Here is a 20,758-nt window from a genome sequence, read left to right as displayed (position 1 = left end):
GCAATATAGGTATATACTAAGTTTCAGTCTTTCTAGTGTTAATAATTACGTCAAACGTAATTACTTTTTCTCGTTCATTGAAAATTTCGCAATTTCAATAATCGCCAAGTGCTTCGTATTCACTATATTCCAGCAGACACTTGATATCTACGCAGAGCGACTGGTTTAATAAAATTCCCAACGCTGAGGCGCAACGCGAACGGGATCCGGCATAAGCGAAGAACATTTGATTGCTCGCAGGGCGCCGAGATAAAATTCGTGAAAAATCCAGACATTGCCGGATTACGAGCTGGAATCGGCGCGGCGCGGTTCCATCGGATTGGATCCACTTGTTACCTATATCGCAGTTTTGCGAAACGAGACCCGCGGGTGCGATAACGCAGGCGTTTTCAGCGTCGACCACGCGAGCACCCATGAGGTATGCGGCACGGAAAACCTGCTCCGGCGACCGCGGGCGACGTAATTGTGCCCGGCGCATAATGAATTATAATAATACGCCGGCATAAACCCGATTCTTGACAGAAAACCGCGGCGAAGCAGACGCGCGTTACAACAATTACGCCTAGATAATTCGTGTAATTCCCGTAATTTGACAAACGTTTCGATACGCTACTCTGACTTAATCGAATAAACTGCCTACCAAATTGCGAAAACATGCGACAGTCGGTTAAGCGTCCGCGGCGCCACGTTGTTAAAACGTTACTTAAGTACCTGATTAAATTCGACATTTATTTTGCGCTAACGCTCCTTCATTATCCATTCATTAATTCTTTCTTAATTTCCTTGTTTGCACAATGCGCTTCGCGAAATTCAGATAAACAACGGAGGAAATAGTGATTTAATAATAAGCATAGTAAGAGCAGTGCCTAAAGGTGCATGCAAACACGTGACATTTACGATTTATTTAAACTGGCCGTCCCTCTCGAGGGCTCTCAAACATAAAAAATCATGTCCTAACAACTCGAACATCGGCCGCGTAGGAGCAAAGCAAACAAACCTCGAGCAGCCGCCCCGTCTTCAATCTACTTCAATCAACGACGACGTTTAAACGCGACCCACTCGTATCTATCACTGTTAGATGTCAGATAAAACCGTTTCGAGTGCCGCGTGTTTGGAGGGCTAAGGCGCCACGTCACTTGGCTTCGACCGAATCTCGATTCAGCGACACCCGTTTCTCGTGTTTCCATTAAGCCGTACAGCTCGGTAGCCGTGTGTCGGGAGGTCGCGTGCAAATTATCGTCCTTCGTGTAAGGCTCCCTGCCATTCACCCCCACGAAGGCGAAGTTCAACCGCTTTCCGTCGTACACGGGATGACAAATGGCCGGCCATTAGGCCGATTTCGTGGTCACTCCGCGGCTCCTCCGCTTCCGGGGGAGCCACGCAAAAAAATTAATTACCATCGCGCAGAGCTGTGATGCTGCTGCAATTGCTGTTTTCGAGTGTCGTCTACTCTTTGGCTACTCCAAGTGGCTCTGGTCACCCCCCCCCTTGTCACAGCGAGATTTATCGGCACGGTCGAGGGCGTGCCGCGATTAATGCGTTTAAGAGTCGACTAGCTCTTTCTGATAATAAATACCACGTGCAAGTTGTAAAACGGATATCGATCGTTCATTATAGATCGTCGCCAAACTGAAAAGTGGTACGTGTCGTAGAACTTTTGCCGATCCAGGATCGAACAAGTGAAACATCTCACTGACGCCTTTTAAGGATGTATTGGCTATATAGTTAATCCCAAAAGTTTATGTACCTTAGAAAAACACATTTCCTATAATTAAAAATAGTGCATTCTTCTTCTAATTTCGATATTTAATGAGTTACGTATGATTATATGGCATTTTATTGATGTTGACAAAATCCGACCATCCCACCGTCGAAACGGCGAACTTTTGGAAAAAAATTTCGTTTTTCCTTAATAACTTCTAAACCCTTGGAGATACGGGAAAATTGCATAGGACCTTTCTTGTAGAGGACGACGAGATCTACAATTACCATGTAAAAATTATTTGCTACCATTAATAGTTTACGAGTTATTGACGAAAAACGAAAAAACAGTTTTTTGCAAATTACTCGTTAACTATTGCCGCTAGCGAAAAATTTTTACATGGAAATTGTAGATCTCGTCATCCTCTACAAGAAAGATCTGATGCAATTTTCCCGTATATCCAACGGTTTAGAAGTTATTCACAAAAAACGAAAATTTCGCGAAATCTGAAGGGGTACCCCTTGGAAAAATCTCGGAAAAATCGAAAATTTTTTTTTTCTCAAAATATCGAGAAATGTTTCAAGTAAAAGTTGTAGATNACCTATGAAAAATTTGAGATCACTATAATTTTATCTTTTTAATAGTAATAGGAATCTACAATAACAAATTCAACATGCTAGCATTGCTTAAGTATATAGCCTATACATCCTCAAGTAGTAAAGAAATATTTTAAAGTATTTTTATTGACCTCTGTCAGAACTTTATCTGGAGGGTCATTGTACCGGCGGAGAATAGAAACGGATGCTCTCGAAGAGAAAAGCAAACTATCCGCAGTTTCAATCCGGAATTTAGCCCGTTAAAACCGTTAACCAGCGGTAAAGGAACCACAGAGACGTTTGCTTTCAGCGGTTTTCGACATTAGATGCCGTTCAATGGAGGCGTTCAGGTGGTGCCTACGCCGTGGTTTCGCATGATGCGCCGTTTCAAAAAGACTGCTCTGTACGTTTCAGCACGCACAGCTAGTCGTGCAAAAGCTCGTTTTAAAAAGGGTGTATCTTTGAAAATCGCAGGCAAATATCGTGCGGTGAAACTCGGTCGACGCGATGCTAACATTAATGGAAATGGATTGAACCATTGGTCATTTTATCTTTCGCGAGATTGAAAAAAAAATAAATAAAACGTGCCAGTTATGAATTACCCTCTTAATATCCTATACTTTCATGTTATTAATAAAGCGTGATAGAATATTAAGAACTATGTTGCGTTAATTGATAAATTCCTTATGAATCTGACAGTTTCTGACTGGTCAGGACTAATGATACACAATTAAAATACACACGACGGTACCATTTTTTATTACTGCAAAAACTATGAACCCTCTTCTTCCGAGACTTTCTAATACCACTACTCCGCCGTCGAGATGATCGTAGGAAACGTTCAAAACCTACCTATTAATTACGTTGCCGAACTATGATTCCAAAAAGCGTTAAGGCGATGTTCCTCTAAAACTATTAATTAATACAGCCGACAAAAAGTGGGGAAAAAAAAAGAACGGCGTGCGCTTTCTATTTTTCGTTACCGGCAGCACCTGTTGAAGCAAATGTTCAACAAATCAGAACCGAACACCCGGGGATAACATTCGATCACGCGTCGCGTCGCGGTGCAGTTTTGTAACTGGAACGAGCAGCAATTGCAATCGCAATCAACCGCTTTCGGGCTCGTCGCGAAGCTTGTAGTATTAATTCCCTGCTAGCAATATTTGTTCGCGTATTTTTGCCGAAATTCGGTTCCCACCGCCCCTATAATTCATGCGGCTTTTTTCATATCCTCCTGGCGGAGCTGAGCATTCGAGTAAAGAGTCGTATAAATTATAAATAAATCCCCGCGCACAAAAAGCTGGAATATCATTAAAAAAATTGGCAAACGAGAACGCCTTGCGCGAATAAATCTGGCTCGAATAATATAAATTCTTTTTTCCATTGAATAAAACCGTTATGCATAAATGAATTTCAATTGGTTATTTCATGAATTTTCTTCAAAAAGTTGGCAGCAACTTCGCGAATACTTATGCCGGCGATATTCATTTGTAACGAACGATTAAACCTCCCGAGTAACGGAAGTTCCGTTGTATCGACGCGCCTCGCGTTCAACACTGGAGAGAAAGAGGAGAGTTAGAGTGATTAAAGGGTTCGCAAAGGAAAGAGCCGTTTTAATAAATAGAGAACTTTCACAACGGAGTTTCGGAAGTTACGAAGTCGGTGCCACATTATTTTCCATCTTACGGCCCAGAAACCTGAACTTCGCTATTGAAATTCCAATTTTTTTCCCCTCCCTTTCTCTCTCTCTTTTTTTCCCCCCTCTTCCGGTTTTCGCTCGGTGGAGAATTTCTTTCCCTTTGTCAGTCGACGATAAATTCAAAAGGGAGCTTAGACCAGCGGTTTAATTAAACTAGCTTAACTGTCATTTCGTTCCTTCAACTTAGGTACATGCCTTGTTTCGCGCAGCCCTCGCGAAATCGATAAACCCCGCACTTGTTCCACATTCTTATTATTGCCTTTATATATTGCGATGGGTTTTAAGATTAATTTCCTGCGACCAAAACACGGAAACTGACTAAGCATCTTGATTTACTAAAAATACTTCGAACGTTGAAACTGAACTATAATATTCTTTGTAATATTAATATATGCTGACTGTTAAGTTATTTAACTGCAGTAAATATAAAACTGTGTCGTGCATTTATTTAGGGATATTATTTTAGGATATCCTGTTGGATAGAAGGCAATATCTATGGTACGTAAAGTTCAGGTTCAATTCTAAGTGGTGACGTTTACGAGAACGCAAAAGAAATTTATTCGATCATCTTCGGGCTGGATCGAGGGGAAATATAAGCGCAAGAACCTGTCAAGTGTTTCCGAGAAAAACGTGCTCGGTCTCAATTTTGCCGGCGACTTCGCCGTGAAACGTAGGAATTCACTTATATCCGCAGATTGCATAACGCCTGCTGAATACTGCATCTCGGCTCGTTACGTATCGCGCGTGGAGACGCGTTAATTAAAAATCCAGCGTGGCTATCTCGTGCCCTCACGAGCTCGCGTGCAACAAGAATTTCAATAGGAAATATAGCTACTTATGAAAACGTTTGTTCGTGGAATTCAAAGCCGTCTCGCAACAGGATAACGAATCTGTTGCTCCTGTATAATTGCGTTGCAAAACGGATATAGCGATTTTCTAACGTTGAAATACGTAGCTGCGTAAGAACTTTATTGTGTTCAAAAGAAATGAACACCCACAGAAGTAACTAACAGGCGAACTTCGAGGAAAAGAGGAAAGAAAATAAAAGTGCGCTCTAGTTTAACTCTTTTATCAGCGATGAAGAACTCGGAAAGATTGAAACTCCGAAATCTCCGGGAACTGTCTTTCATCGTTAAAAACTAAACTTTACTGGAAGCTCACTTGGTTATTTTGAAAATACCAGTTTACAAAATTCCATAAGCACACGGACTTACAATTTTGTAATCTGGCGATAGTTTCGGAATTCCTTGCAAATTTCGGAATTTCGGGGAGTCTTGTTGACCCAACCGGAATTCCCTGGAATAAAGCAGCGAAGCAAATAGCAGTTCTGATTGCTCATTTTTTAAAGGATGATTCGCAACCGCACCTAAATGCTCGGTGTATCAGCATTTATCAGAAGTCCCCGTAAAAATTTCGGAGCCAACGTATTTAGCGAGCGCGTAGATCAGATATAAATAATAATAACTGTGTACAACTCACTTGGCTTATCCAGATCAGATATCTCCAGCTGCGAGTACACCGTGGCAATTCTCAACAACACGAACACCGTGGTCGTAGTCGCGACATTCCATCGGCACCTTCTCCACCACCACATTTTGTCTTCGTTTCGCGCACCTTCCGGCACACGCACACACACACACCGTGGAGAACCGGCGCCTCCCGGTCCTCACCCCGGGCCGACCGCCCCCGCTCTTTCAGCGGTTACCTAGTCTCGCGACCGTCGTCGTGAACCAGCACTAATTGCTGCCGCCGGTGCAGTCGGTGTTCTCCTTCTTGTTTTCGATGTTGCTGCCGTTGCTGCATTGCGCCGCCGTCGTCGACATCCTCTCCCGAAGCCTTTCTCTGCACCTCGACGACCGACGATGCTGCCTCGACAATCAACACACTTTTGTCACCCGATCGGGTGCCTCGAACGTCGGTGATCAACAGAGCCGCGCGCTCCCTTCTCAGCTCCTCCCCTTGCCACGATGATTCTAGCAGATAACCGTCCGCTTTAATTGCGCATAGAAATCTTCCGGGATCGAACTTCTTGTGGCAATCGAACGACGGCAGGTAAATTGTTCAGTAACCGTTCCCCTAGAATCTCTAGTAATTGACAAAGTTCATTGGATGATCAGTCTTGAATGATTGCGGCGTAGGGTTGCTAAAAAATTGTAGAAAAAAGTGTGCGATGGCAGTCAGGTTTAAACGCTGTACGTGTGTCCAGTTTAGTAAAAGTAGAGTAAACCACCGGGGTTAATGCGACGTTAAATGCGGCAGTAAAATTTGAATCTTGTATACAATCTCTCCAAGAACACAAATATCATGGGTCGTTGCACTGTTCGACGTCAATGTACAATTTCCAGTTTCTCGAAAGTCTTATTCTGTGCAGTAAACGGCAGTGAAAATTGTTGTCACTTCAGCTCATCGTCAGCCTGCAATTGTACAAAAAAAGCATGTACTTCTAGTATCATTCTTCTTCTTCGCGAATGGGGCTGAACTCGATGAAAACAAACCCGACCTTGCACGAGATACAGACACGTACGCTTTGTTCGAGATTCAACGGGGAGACCCGGCGATTCGCGAGAATTGGCCAACTCCGCGACCGGATCGAAACGAACCACAAGTAACGCTCTGCACCACGGGTCTAGTTTACTGCACCACTAGCTCCGAATGAACTCGCCGGTTCGCCCCTATCTCATGGCTCGTTACTCGCACCGCTACCCTTCGGGGCTCGCGTACACGGAAGGATATCCGCGCGTAGTCCTTCGTACGGGAGTAATTAAATCGCCGGTATCGATAATAATCAGCCGGTCGAAATTGCTCGGCCCGTCGGTCTGTCTTAATTACAAGAAATTTCTTTAATGAGGATCGTTTCTAAGAACCCTTTGTAGGTTATCACACGCACGACACGGTCTTCCTTTCGCCGGATCCTGTGAAACTCGATCGCGTGCACCGGCGTGCGAGCACGTGAGTCGCCGGGGACGGTCGCAGGGAGTCACGCACCACCAATCGACTGTCTTTCACTCGGAAACGTTGCACGATCCCGATATAAAATCTGTTCACAATCGCGAGTGCACATCTTCAAAAAAGAGAGGGATCCCCTCCGGATTTCGATTAACCTAATGTCGTTGTCATCGTACGTGTCCACGAACGAACTGTCGATCGACGGTGATCAAGTGCGCACGGGGCAGGGCACGTAAACCGAAATCACGTTCCACCAACGCGATTTTAATTCACAGATCGCGAGCACTGTTCACGCGTTCGAAAACAAGGCGATGATTAATCGTTGACTTAATGGGACCACGTCGAGTCCAGACCCGTGGCGGCTCGGTACTGAAACCATTGAGTAGCGCGAAGGACCGCCGTAAGCCGGTTCGGCTGTCTTCGGATACGTTCGGCCGACTTCGGGCACGCTCGCTCTACCCGTCCTGCTCGCGGGAATGCGTTTGTCCTCGTCGTAGCCGGCGCTACCTCTACCTTTTGCTTTTCATACCCTCCCACGGAGCCTCTTCTTGCCTCAACCCCATGCTTTCTTCGCAGCACACGCATGCACACGCCGCTATTCGGAGCCGCACCGCGCGGTGATCGCTATGATTTAGTGACGCGGCTAATGAGTCGCCATAATCGTGGCGGTACAGCCGTTTCACGAGCATGCAACACCTTCCTCAAATGACCGGCGAGATGGTGGCAAGAACTCGCTGTGAAAAAAACAACTGCCGAAAGAATATTTCCTGTCTTTATCACTTTCAAGAATACGAGAACAAATCGTGCAAAAAAAATAGACAGAACAGCAATATTGTACTTTAGAAATATAGTAATCTTCGGATATTTAAATTACCGTTCGACACTGGCCTTGACCGATATATCCGAAGGAAAGATTTCCTAGAATCGCTCGTCAGTCGAGCGTGAAAAACTGCAGACTGGAAAGAACTAAACAATGTCGACTGTCCAAGCGTGACAATAACAGAGAGAGAGGAAAAGCATGAACATAGATGTGCCCATAATTATGAAAGTGGTCTAAGTCAAAATTTAAAAAAAAATGAATTTATCACTTATTTCACACGACATGAATTTGTCGCGTGAAATAAGTGATAAATTCATTTTTTTTTTTAATTTTGACTTAGACCACTTTCATAATTATGGGCACAGATAAGACTCGAGGCTCGCGTGAGCCAAGATGTACTTACTCGTAATGAGTGCAAATATTCAAACGCGTTTCTCGAAACCTCATAAAAAACGAGTGACACTAAACCGAAACTGTCCGGGTGAAAACGTTAATAAAGCTGGCAATATACCAAGAATGCGGGAACATCCTCGCCTCCGAAATGAATCACTCTCTAAATTCAAAACGGTTTTTATTAGAGAAAGCGAACGGGGAATAGAGGCAATCTTAAAAATTGCCACTTTGCGTACACGAGTCGCGAGATTCTTGGTTTATTCGACTCTAACCATTTGCGAAATTAATAGGTTTTATGGGCCGATGGCGACCGTAATTCACTCGTTTCATAATATCGTGCAAATCGGTTAATATTCATGCTGCTTTGGGTTCGGATCGTTTTGGGAAACGTACGGCAACTCAGGTTATCCGCTATGAAATATGCATACATCGAAAAGTATGCTTATACGAGCCGATTGACTATTTTATTCGTCATCATTTTATTTACGATTATTCCGGGAACCGACCATAGTCATCTACTCTCTTCGCTGGAAAATTGCGTGGCTCGAAATGAGGCTTTTGATTAACGAAGCCTGCTCACGGCGATGAACAACTTCAGAGATACGATTTCCAGACTATCAACTTCCTTCATTAAATGACAATGCTTTATTTGAAAATATTTCTATTTACTTAAAGTAGATATGAAATACTTTTCAAATGATCTCATTTAACGTGGAATCCTTGAAAATTCGTCAGTGTCGTTTTCGTACTTATAAATATTGTTTGCAATGAATTCAATCGTTAAAGAAATATCATTTTAAGTTACGAAGAGGAATTGAATGTAACTTCGCTTTGCATTGAGAATACAATAAGGGACGTCAACTGGTTAGCAGGAGTACCGGGAATAAATAAATCTTATTATGACTTCCGCTACTTACGTTTGTCTCTATAAACGAGAATTATTAGTTTTCATTAATCTCTGTCAATTGCACGCTGTGAAGTTATGACATTGCACCGTGTTGCAATAATACAGCTGTCAAGTTGATTCGTGATTCGTGGTGCCAGTTTGTTCTTGTTTCCTTCGTTATCTGCAAATAAATTGTTTTTGATTTCAGGATAAATGTCTACGTATGACTGCATGCTTTATGCGCTTCTTTTTCATCAAATAATTCTGGGATAAAATCGACTCGTGTGTACGTATGCAGAAAATAAAGTATGTGCAATGCAGAATTGCGAAAAACGCTACAGACGATTCTAAAGTGAATTGTTAAAGCATATCAGTGCACATTAGTACTAATAAAAATACAAATTAAAGTAGATTGTAGTTTTTATGAGGTTTGATCCTAAAAGCGTCTTTAAAATTTCCGAACATAATATAACTAGTCGTTATGCATTTTATACAATAAATATCTCTCTAGAGGCAGCGAAATGTTGTTCATAATATGAGTACCTGCATGATCCCCGCGAATACTCGTTGGGGGTAACTCTTTCAAAATGCCAATTCGAAATTAAAACGCAAACGAGGCAAACGAACGCGCGTTTAATCTTCGTAATACCGTGATAAGCGTTATCGCGTCCGAAAGGAAGCGGCGTTCGATACACAAAACACATTTCACTGACACGGCGTGTTGGGTCGTGTGCGGTAACTTTAGCCCGTTTGCAGATTTAAGCACGGGCCAAGTCGGAACGAGGTTAATGAGCATCACGAAGCATATGTTCCGATTGGAACGGGAGTAATTGGTGGTGGGGGCATGAACGCTTATTTGCGTCATAAACATGTTCATGAAAACTGATAGTTCGTGCATAGGTGGTGCACGCGCGAGATAACACCCCTCGAAACTTCATGACTAGGAGAACTCTCTCCCTCTCTCTGTGATCGCGATAAATTCCGGCTTTCGTGTTTCCGTCGCTATCGGGAATCGCCTGCAAATCACTTCCTAATCCTCATCGAGTAGGTATCTGCGAAGGTACCTTTCCTAAATCCCCTTTGAACGTTGGAGAACACTCCTGGCTTAGTTATGTATGTGCAACGCTGTTTCGCAAACGTTCAGGGTTTGTAACGTTCGATACAACTTTTTTCCCATCAGCCGAAAGTAATGATGCTGCTACGAATGATACTTTTTTTTATTTCGTAACAACTATCTTCACTTTATGAAAGATATGTATCTGTAATTTAATTCCTGTAGTTTCAATGCGTTGAAAATTGTTTGAGTTCTTGAACAACGTTAACTGTACGCAGTATTTCAGCATGAACTGGACAATTAACGTCTGACTAAAATTGTCTGACCATAAATGGCTACTACATCTTTCTCGCATAACACGCGCCTGCCTGTCTAGTAATTTCCAAGCGTAGAAAATAGGTAGGAATTCAATAAAGTGAAAATCTAATTGCGCAGCCCGCATGGTGTCGGATTCGATGCTGTTCGAAAAACCTCGGCTCTTGTCGAGATCAAATTGTAATCGGAGAGTACGATCGACGTGCGTATACGAGCATGATACGTGCGCCGGCCACGCATGTTGGAATACGAACAATAATTTATCTACATCCAGATAGCTGCGCACTATGTTCCTCTGTTCGCGTTTTTAATTTGCGATCCGCATACTCGCGGTTTTTAATTTTCCGTTGCCAAGAGAAAATTGTTCTCTTGTTGATATGGAAACCGAACAATTACAATGCTCGATTAAATTGACAATCGAATCTATTCGGGAATGTGCAGTGCTTCAACTGAATTGCACTGCGAAACTACAATTCGTGTCTGTACTGAGTAATGATACGCGTTTGATTTATAACAGAAGAATATCAGAGAAGATTTTACAATTTTTAACGATCGGATTTTGTCAGTACCAATAAAATGCTGATTAATCATATTTAACTCGTTAAATACCAGAATTAGAAGACAAATTCATAGAATCTTTCTTGTACCATCGTTAATGTTACGTCCAAGATTATTTTTCATATGTAGACGTTTCATGCATAATGCAAACCCTCTTCGCCTGTACCTATTCAATCTCTGCATGGAGGAGCGTACTAAATGCTTGTATCATTGGCCAGCAGACGCAGAAACGCATGTACCAATACCGACCCGGCTTGACACTGGATAACCGGTGTAAAATCCATTAATCTTAAAATGGTAGGCAGTTCCGTTAGGGCCGTTCACTAACTGACAATAATTATTCATTATGTGAAATCCACCGGGTTTCGAGCTAACTTTTATGTCTCGCTTTAAACTCGTTGCCATACGCATTCATCACTGTACATTAAAAGATTAATATCCTTATTGAAAAATTGAAATACTGCAGTCTTTCTTTTAAAAGGGAATTAAAAATTTCAAAAGACGATTTTGTGATGCAAAATAAAGAATAAAAGGATTTGTTTGACGTCGTATATCTTCGTATGCGTCGTTAATAAGCCAACATAATATACGAAGATTAACATCGCTATTAGAAAATAAAAAGTCATTTAGAAGATCTCCATTTCCTTATTCCGAATCTTAATGTCTCATGAATATGCATTATTTGGATATTATCAGACCATAAATTCATGATAAATAGTCTTCCTTAAATTAACTTAATACACTCCATTAGTTATACGAATATATCTTCATTTCGAAATTCATTGGATTTTATATTGATATATGCAAAATAATTCTGAAGTAATTAACTTGTTAATAGGAGACGTAGAACGAAATAAAACGAGAATGTAGATTTACAATCTCACTTGTAAAAATGATTGCGGTTATATGAAGTATTAAGAGAAGTAATTGCAAGCTGAGTCAGTTATTTTAATAAAATTGATTCGTACACATGTTTGCGTATTATATCAATGATGGCGAAGCCACACACGTAGCTTTCGATCCATGATATCTGCACTCAGATAATCTCCTTTCGGAACTAGTAAAGCTTAAACCATTTTTACTGGATCCGTGTAACTTATCCGAGACAGCGAGTAAAAAAGCATTAAAAAGTCATCAAAGGGATCACGCATCTTCCAGATTATTGGGGACAAAGCCGCTTGAACATGGATTCGAGAGGATGTACCCCGGGCCCTTGGTAATCGGTGGCCCACTATTCAGAGTCTGCTGTCTGCTGTTGCTGCTCTGCTGGTGAATTGGTCAGAGAGTGTCTGGTGGTATGTACCTAACGCAGACCGCGTGCCGGATCAACGATATTTTACATCGAGCACAGAACCCGCTTTCATGGCGTTCCCAGAGGATCGGAACCTGACACCGCGTCATGCATCATGGTATACCGTCGAACACCCAGTCTGTTAACCCGAAGCACAAGTTGCTGGTGTACATACGATATATGTCGGCCTCCTATCCCTGTTCTCCGACTTTTCGAATAAACTATGATTTGAAATCTGTCAGTCACACCGTTTCCAATGTATCCCGATCATTTCCATTTACCTGTTTCAACCTCCCTCGTCTGGACTTTTTCCTTCTAAGCGCAGCGAATAATTCTCTTCTGTACATACTTGCGTTTCTTTCAACGTTTCAGTTTGTCAATTTCAACTCAATTAAAATGATCAGTTTGATCATGCACTGTAATATATGTATAGATAATTGTGACGTACTTTCAATAAAGCTTTAAGATATAATCGCTCGAGATCGTAGATATTTAATACACCTGTCATGCTTATTCTTATTACTTAATTAATGACTGCCATATCCTTCAGTAGCAGCACATACTCTCTCTTGCCTCGCGCACCCACAAACTAGATTTCCGCGAAGATATCCGCGTGAATAATGGTTTCCGTTTCTTCTTACGCCAGCTAGCACTGAATCACAATAATACCTTCCTCCTGGTAAATAAAAGAAAATTCGCTCGGAGGACCATGTTCTGGCTTCTATGGGCCGAGACAAAATCCCCGGACGATCTTCACCCCATCGATTATGCGCACATTATTAATCATTCAACACCCTCTCGAAATTGTTTTCTATTCAATAAGTCAAATGAAAAATTATAATATTTGAATACGCATTCTAATGTAAGTTAAATAATGTGTAAATGATTAAGAGAAATTATTGTGCAATGAGGTTTCAAAAAATTAAGATTAATATAATTTCCAACAGAGATCAGAGGATTTCGATTGCTCTTTCTCCTGACTTATTTTTCTCCACTTCATTTTTCATCGCATTACTTTTTTATGTATCTTCGACGTTCTCTTCGTTTCCACTTTCTTTGGACGTTCAATTTTGTTCTTCATCCGCTAACTACCCTCGCGGGAACCGAAAGTTTCACTTGCTGGGAGAAATCCTCGGGAGATCACAGGTCACGCGGCAAATCTGACGTGTAATTCGCGGAATAAAAATAGACGCAGCACGCGCTTTCTATTTATAACGTTAGCATAATTTATGCGCCGTCTCCCGCCGCGGAACAGCCGCTAATGGTTGATGCATTAACCCGAGCTCTCCTATAAAAATGCTTTTCAGCCGCGCGGTGAATTATTCGAAATATAGTAGCGCCAGTTTGTTCCCGTTGGAACGCGTCACTGTTGATATAGAGGAGAAGTTTCATTCGTCTCTGTTCCTCGCGATCTCGTTGCACCCGCCGCCCTGTTACATTGGAATTCTGATATCTTCATCACGAACAAACCATAAGCGCATAAGCGGCGATGAACTGTAAGATAAACACTCTCTGGAAATGTTAAAAAGATGAAAGTACAGAACATTCATGCAACGATGGTAACATCTTTCCATGCCATTAATATGGTTGTCAGTTTTAGTTGGCGTGCGACCACACCATTGAAACTACAAATAATGAACAATGGAATTTTACTTCAGACTCTCCCTCCACTAGAAAGTTTTTCATTTTACGTACGACAGAAAATTACGTTTCAAACGATATCAGAAACTTTTCCATGTCTATATAATAAATATTTCATCAGTATGTACAAGTCAGTGCACTAAATGTCCCCGCAATAATGAGTACGCATCAAAGGGAGATGAATTGTTCATCTCAACGAGAGATGAAACGAACGTCAAGAGAGATCCGACGAGTAAATAAGAAGGGAGGGTGTGATCGCCTCATGAGAAGTGTGTTCGACGCACGATAACGAACAGCAGGGCGTGCTACGAATATCACGAGAGCCGTTGCATCTGCGTTTCACTTGCAGAAGCCAATGGAAACCCATGGACAGGCCACGTATTATGCAGATGGCCCCGAGAAACGAAAGTGACGCAGGTCCTATTCTCTCCTTTGCATCTCTCAGCGTTCTTTACATCGAAAGGAATTGACAGCCGCGGACAACCCGTACACGATCAATAGTCGAAATGTTACGTCCTTACTAAATTTCAATACCTGAGCCACAGTAGTATGAAACAACAATAGTTGTTTGAATTGGCAAATGAATCAGTAATTACGTATTCGTAAATGTAGAGAAAATAAGTAAATGAGAGGAAAATGGGAAAGAATGAAACGCTTGAGGGTTTCGGATAAAATATAGAGAATCGACAAGGGTTCTACGTTCCACTCCAAGGTACCGAACAAATCTGTAGAAAGGGGGGAGAGCTGAAGACCAACGGAGTTAGCATCAGTGGGTGAAAAGGCCCGGTGATGCATGAAGTCGCGTATTATTGCCAGAATGATTTTCATGCGGTGGTTGCTTTTATCCGCGCATCGCTCAGGCTTTCGTATTGAAATGAGCACATAAGTCGTCGCGGTATCTTATCGACGACGTATACATCCATAATGAAAGCGCGACTGGTGGTGAACGGATGACGGGGGAAGGCGAGTGAGCAGAGCAGCGAGCGAGCTACGAGCAGGCAAGCGAACGCGCGTTCTTTCGCGACAAGAATAGGAGGGCTCGCTCGCAATATACTTGTAAAGTAGACAACATCCGCTGGATCAACATAATAAAGGCCAGAAGAGACTGTTGGAAAAAGGCAAGAGTGGAAACGGAGTAGGAAAAGGGTAGGATGGAACCTTTCGCTGTGGATTTGCTGCGGATACGGAGAGTTCACCGGTTGCTTCCAGACGCTCCTCTCTTCTCTCGAAGCTTTCCCCTTAACGAAGAACGACTTGTCCTCGTTACCACGCTCAGAAAACACAGATCAACGGAAAAGGGAAGAGAGAAAAGGGATGTTTCTTTTGAACCGACAGCATCGCTAAGTCCTGCAGCCTGGATTAGTCTAGCATAACGCGATGATTCGATCATTCAAACGAGACAAAACTACGTACAATGATTTTAATGATTTCTATATCTAAACAAGAACTTGATTCAACGACCGACGACTTTTATGTAAATTGATTAAAATCTCCAAACGAAATATAATAATGTATTTCTCATATTTTACCCACACAAAACACGTGCTTGTACAGAACAACTGTAAAAATGTTTTGATAATGCAATATGTTTCATCGTTGTGCATTATGTTTGCATCATTATGCATTATATTTGAGCGACACTCGCAGGAAGAAAAAGATAAATTGACACGATCCGTATTCAACGGAGGTTTGAATGATCGAGGAATCACGTCGAGGTTTGTACGTGCTCAGGCACTGAAATGTTAACATTCGATGAATATGTCAACAGCGTTTAACCGAGCTTCGTGTATGCGCCAAAGTACGATATTGTAATTGCATTAACACCGCTATAAATTTTCCATATTTGAACGTACGAAAGATAATATAAACGGAGAAGACTGATCGTGGTGATGCGTTGAAAATATTTTAGAATAATGTTTTACAATTAAAACGTTTGATACTATGAACATATACAGCGATGCGTTCCTGAACTTATGGCCATACGTACGATGGAATGCAAAAAGAAAATAAGAAATGGATATGCTAGTTAGCCATGGTTTCATACGTACGAAACTGGCAAAAATAAAATTGAGGGTGAAAGCAACAAGTTATCGTCGAAGTTTCTCTGGTAGCGAATGCAGGGGATCAATGAAAGTAGAACACGGCCGGTGAAGATAGGGTGAATCCGTGTACCGAAGGAGAGGGTTAGCGGAACGGGCACTTGGCGGAAAAGTTTTGGCTTGATAGAGGGCCACAATAGCGCAACACATGAGTCACACCTGCTGGAGGCGCAAAACTTGCCGCGTAGGCGGGGTAAAACAGCCGGTGTAGAAATTAGTTTGGAAAGAAGGGGGCTAGGTATTAAAAAAAACACCAGTAGTAAAATCGTCCATCTCGTTACGCAAGTGTGACGCAACACACGTTTCGAGTATAATTTCCACGAGGGTCTCCTTTTACCAAACCAAGCTGCGCAACCGGTGCCCGTTTAAAAACCGAGAAGGGCGTCCGCAGATTTTTACGACCAGAATACCAAATGAAAGGTTCGCTGAAATTCCGTGTTTATGCCAAATTCTTCCTGGGATCTGCTTTGGTACGAGCACCGAACTCGATGGCACGTTGCGATTATTCGTGAATTTTAAATAGGAATTGATTGACACCAAAGATAATTGAAACGTGCTAGAAATATATTGACTCCAACCGTACATTGTTCTACATATTCGTCGTTAATACAATTTTAGGAATATAACTAAGAAAAGACATGTTCATATTAGAGGTAAAACATTTCGATGAAATTCAGTACATCACATTCTGCTTTAATTAGAGGAATTTCTCTATTATACCCAGAACACGTGCATCCCGCTTGACTTTTATTATAAAGATTGTATTCGGAACGGGAACCAATCCGGCGCGCATTAACCGACTATCGATCCCAATTAACGGTGATTCTGGTACGAACGAGACTACGTACAAAAGGATACCAAACAGATTTAATTCTAGGATACCATGTAGCACGTGATCTCGATCAAGTACCGCAACGTAATCTCTCTTCGCACTAGCCTCGAACTACCTGCACGGGAAATCTATTCAGAACATATTCATCCCGGGTTCCCTTCGATAACGATAATCTCCGATCGGGATCTAAATCGCCTCTTGTATTCCGCGTATTATCGTCATCGAGCTTTTTCTTATTTAATCCCCATCACTGTTGATCCACGTCGATCAATCTCGAGGCATCACGTTTGTGGCCGCGCACCCTAGTATGGGTAACACGAAGCGGGTTATACGTCGCGGTTCGAGGCTCTCGCAACATCATTACGCCATGCATCAGATAAAAGCGTAATTAAAGGGTCCACGCATTTATGTAGCCGTACAAGCAGAAGGGCAGAGAATCATAACGAGCGAAGAGAATCCCGAGGGATGATAAACGAGATCAGGTGGCTTAAAAGCTAAATTGTGAAACGCAAGTTTTAATACTAGTATTCAATGGGAATATGGGAATGAACGTAGTCGAGGAGATTTGACTGAAAGTTTCACGTGGGTAACAGTACGACAAAAGGCAATAGGAGCGACAGGTCAGGTCGCCGGCTGTATTTAAGCCGCATATTCAACAACAACACGTGCAAATAACCAATGCGGCGCGATACGTCAAAGCGGCGTGCGAGTTATAAATTCTGATCGCGAGTACGACAAAATAGGGCCGAACGCGCGGCCACCATTTGTAGATTGAATCGGTGATATTAACGAAAAATTCATTAAACGCGCATCGGATTTATAGATTATATGCCTACGTACGGCGTTGCATTAATAGCGACGCGCGTATATTTTGGCTTTTGAAATTTGAACGAGATAAAGGCCTCCTCGAACTGCCTATTTCCCGATTGTTTAATCTTTATTGTCAGGCAACACCTGATCGTAAATATCGTTATTTAATGGTAGACCGACGCCGGGTCTGGTGTATTGATCGTTATAAAGGATTTATCGACCGTATAAAATAGATCTTACACCGCGGCGTCGTTATTTCGGCTAAGTGAATATTGATGCCCGAAAGTTCTGCATAATGGCCGGACGATTTCCCAAAAATTATTCACGAAAGCCAAGGCACCTACACATTGACTAAATCCCTCAAACACATGGCAGCCACGATATCAATGTTTTTACGCTGCTTTAATTACAATTAATTATATAATAAAATTTAAACACATTTCGTTGAAATTACTTCCTTGCTACTCTAATTTCTATTAAAGTATCCAAGTAATCTTCACTAAATTATTTTGGACGTTACGCTGGCTTTCATCACGCTTCCCCGCACGCACGTCCTTGTCAGTTTAAACTTAACAGGACAAGATCGCTAATGTATGGGTCGGGCGTCTGTCGACGGACCACCGCGTATAAGACTCATCTAGCTGAGATTCTAAGCCCTGAGTCACGTTCCTTAATTGTTTCAGTGCAATCAGTTACATGTCGCTGGGTTGTAATTACACGAGGTCCAGTTCGGAACGCGCTACCGTTACCGAAACTCGCAACCGTCTTTACTAAGAGCACCGTTTCTTCTCTGAAGGAACGATGACGTTCGTTTCAAGCAGAGAGAAGGACCGTTTCGCCATGATGAGTAAACATCCATTATCCTCGTGGAATCGAAGGGGAGAACAGAGCTGGAGTGGTCGGACCCTGGCGATTTGACCATTTCAAAAGGAAGAGAAATCGATCCCGGGCGACCTTTGACCAGTTCCTCGAAGAAAAACCTGAACACCGAACACCCCCCATGACTGGTGACTTCGTTCCCGGATATCAGGAAAAGATATTACGATCTCCCTCGATTGGGTCCGATTGACCTTTTCACGAGATACTCCATTCGTTTAGGATTAAGGGGTAGGAATGATTTAAGGTTAATTTCGAACGGATTGCTCCGGGGCTCGCCTTTTTTCGCTCGTCAGACCCTTTTCTCTCCGAACGTACACCTCGACTAGATATTTGCTTGCAACAAGATATTGCGATTCACGTAGGATCCTCGAGAAAAGTTGCCAGACGTGGTGTCACGTCGGATTTGTTGGGATATTAAACTTTTAATAAGTATTCTCCTACTGTGAATAAGCGGCCCCTTATTTAAATGAAACAGCAGAACGAGCAAACGAATTTCGTAAAAAATGCAATATCTGCTAGGTGATAAAATAATACTTACGTCTAATAATATCTGTTTCGTTATCGTTATCTATGGAATTTCATATTGCATTTAATAAGACATCGGACGGCTGAATGTTCGAGCGACTTAACATGGACAAAAGTTGTGTCGTTAAAGGAGGATTAGTGGTCAGCAATCAATTAGCGGACAGTAATCCGGGTAATGTTTGCGAGAGTCGGGTATTTCAGAATTTACGAGACGGGGGAGGCGACTGTGATACACGAATCGGAAGTTCATCGTCGGAAGTTGCTCGAAGGCGACGCTATCGGCACGTAAACGTATCCCGGAACGGAGTAAAAGGAACCGTGGCGTGGATGGAGCAGCGTTAACCGGCAACGGGTTAAAAGCCGGGAACTCAAGATGTCATTTAGTTGGACATTCCTACGAAGGTCTTAGGGGTCTCGCCGTTCCGTCGTGTATCTCTTCCGCTTCGAGTCACCGCGTCACGATAACCCACCGGGCCCCGGGAACTGCGAGAAGTTTCATTTCAGGATTACGACGACGACGACGACGAGTAGTACACTCCGACTTCGTAAAGCTCCGCCGGTCGTCGCGTAGCGTCGGTCGATTCGCAGTCGGCAGACCTCGTATTACAAGACGGGACGAGCATCGTAATGAGGTATGAGAATTACAGGTCCGGAAGCTCGATGCGGTACGCCGCAAAGCTTTGTCCCGTCCCGTCATCGCGTCGCGTCTTCGTCTCGTGCCTTCGACTATCTCCAATCATCAGTCCGTTATCGAATACGAAAAAACTTTCGCACGGCTTCGTCTTCTTTTACAATTTTCTTTCCCCCGGCTACTGAACTGATTTAATTTTTCTATAGAACAAGAGCTCTGTTCTGTATTTGCATTCATATTACTCTGGCATGATGTATAAAACATCTGATTATTCAATTATTATATTCCATATCAATGTAAGTGAGTTGCGAATTTTATGTCCATATCTCATTTTCATACACTCCATTTCGAAGTTTGCCACTATTTTTTACGATGTATAAACTGCAAGGTGGACCCATAAACCAAAAGAACGCAATAAAGTGTCGCTTTCCATAGGTGCAATAAAAAAATGCGTTCGAGTCATGTTTATACACGTACGTAAGTATCCTCTCGCGTGCAACACGAAAGAAACTCGTTGTTGGAATCGTAGCAATCGTTCGTGAGGAAGAACTCGAAATGTCCTTGATATTAATAGACGGTTTGGCTCGTTTGTACGAAAACGTGATCGCAGAAGCCCATATTCGCGTGGCGGCCCGCACGTATCCCGTTGCAACGTAATAGATGACAAAGACACGCGGGGGAAAAATGTAATCGCGGTACGAAGAGGCATTTGTTCGCAAGGTGGTTATTTGGAGTTCTTTTACGAAGCCAACGGAGAAACCGCAGAGATCGTTGATCGTGGCTGAAAATCATTCAACTCTGACATTTATCGTCGTGAGGTCGTCACCGAATCGAAATGCTTCCCGAACCGCCCTTCGCAATAAACGCCGGCTCGCTTACACCGTCTATAATATGGGGGTTTCGAAATAGCTGAACCGATTTGCTCGTTAGATCCCATCTCTCGTGTCAATCGTTGTCATGAAATATACCTTTAGCGTAATCATTAGTTTAAGCAAAATCGACGTAGATTTATAATGTAGATAACTCACCTACTTATAGGTTTGCAATGCGACATTTATTAAACATTTATTAACATTAAACG

At 42.5% G+C, this 20,758-nt stretch overlaps 1 protein-coding gene across 2 annotated transcripts in view; it reads right to left on the bottom strand.

The window, feature by feature from the left end:
- Positions 1–7,328, bottom strand: part of LOC108624831 (hemicentin-1) — a 110,226-nt gene extending 102,898 nt beyond the window's left edge. The window contains exons 1-2 of one of the 2 annotated variants that reach the window (XM_026813383.1): positions 6,498–7,328; positions 5,477–6,411 (exon numbers count right to left, since the gene is read on the bottom strand). In XM_026813383.1, coding sequence (XP_026669184.1) covers positions 5,477–5,591 — 115 coding nt within the window. In that variant the 5' untranslated portion in view covers positions 5,592–6,411; positions 6,498–7,328. Of the gene's footprint in view, positions 1–5,476 lie in introns of both variants that reach the window. The other variant, XM_018024391.2, reaches the window with a different exon arrangement.
- Between the last annotated feature and the right edge of the window lie 13,430 nt (positions 7,329–20,758).

The sequence above is a fragment of the Ceratina calcarata genome, unplaced genomic scaffold (assembly GCF_001652005.2).
Source record: "Ceratina calcarata isolate Rehan_Ccalc_2016 unplaced genomic scaffold, ASM165200v1 scaffold329.2, whole genome shotgun sequence".
NCBI classification, from domain to species: Eukaryota; Metazoa; Arthropoda; class Insecta; order Hymenoptera; family Apidae; genus Ceratina; species Ceratina calcarata.
Note: the sequence above shows the minus strand (reverse complement) of the source record. Positions and strands in the feature narration are given on the sequence as shown.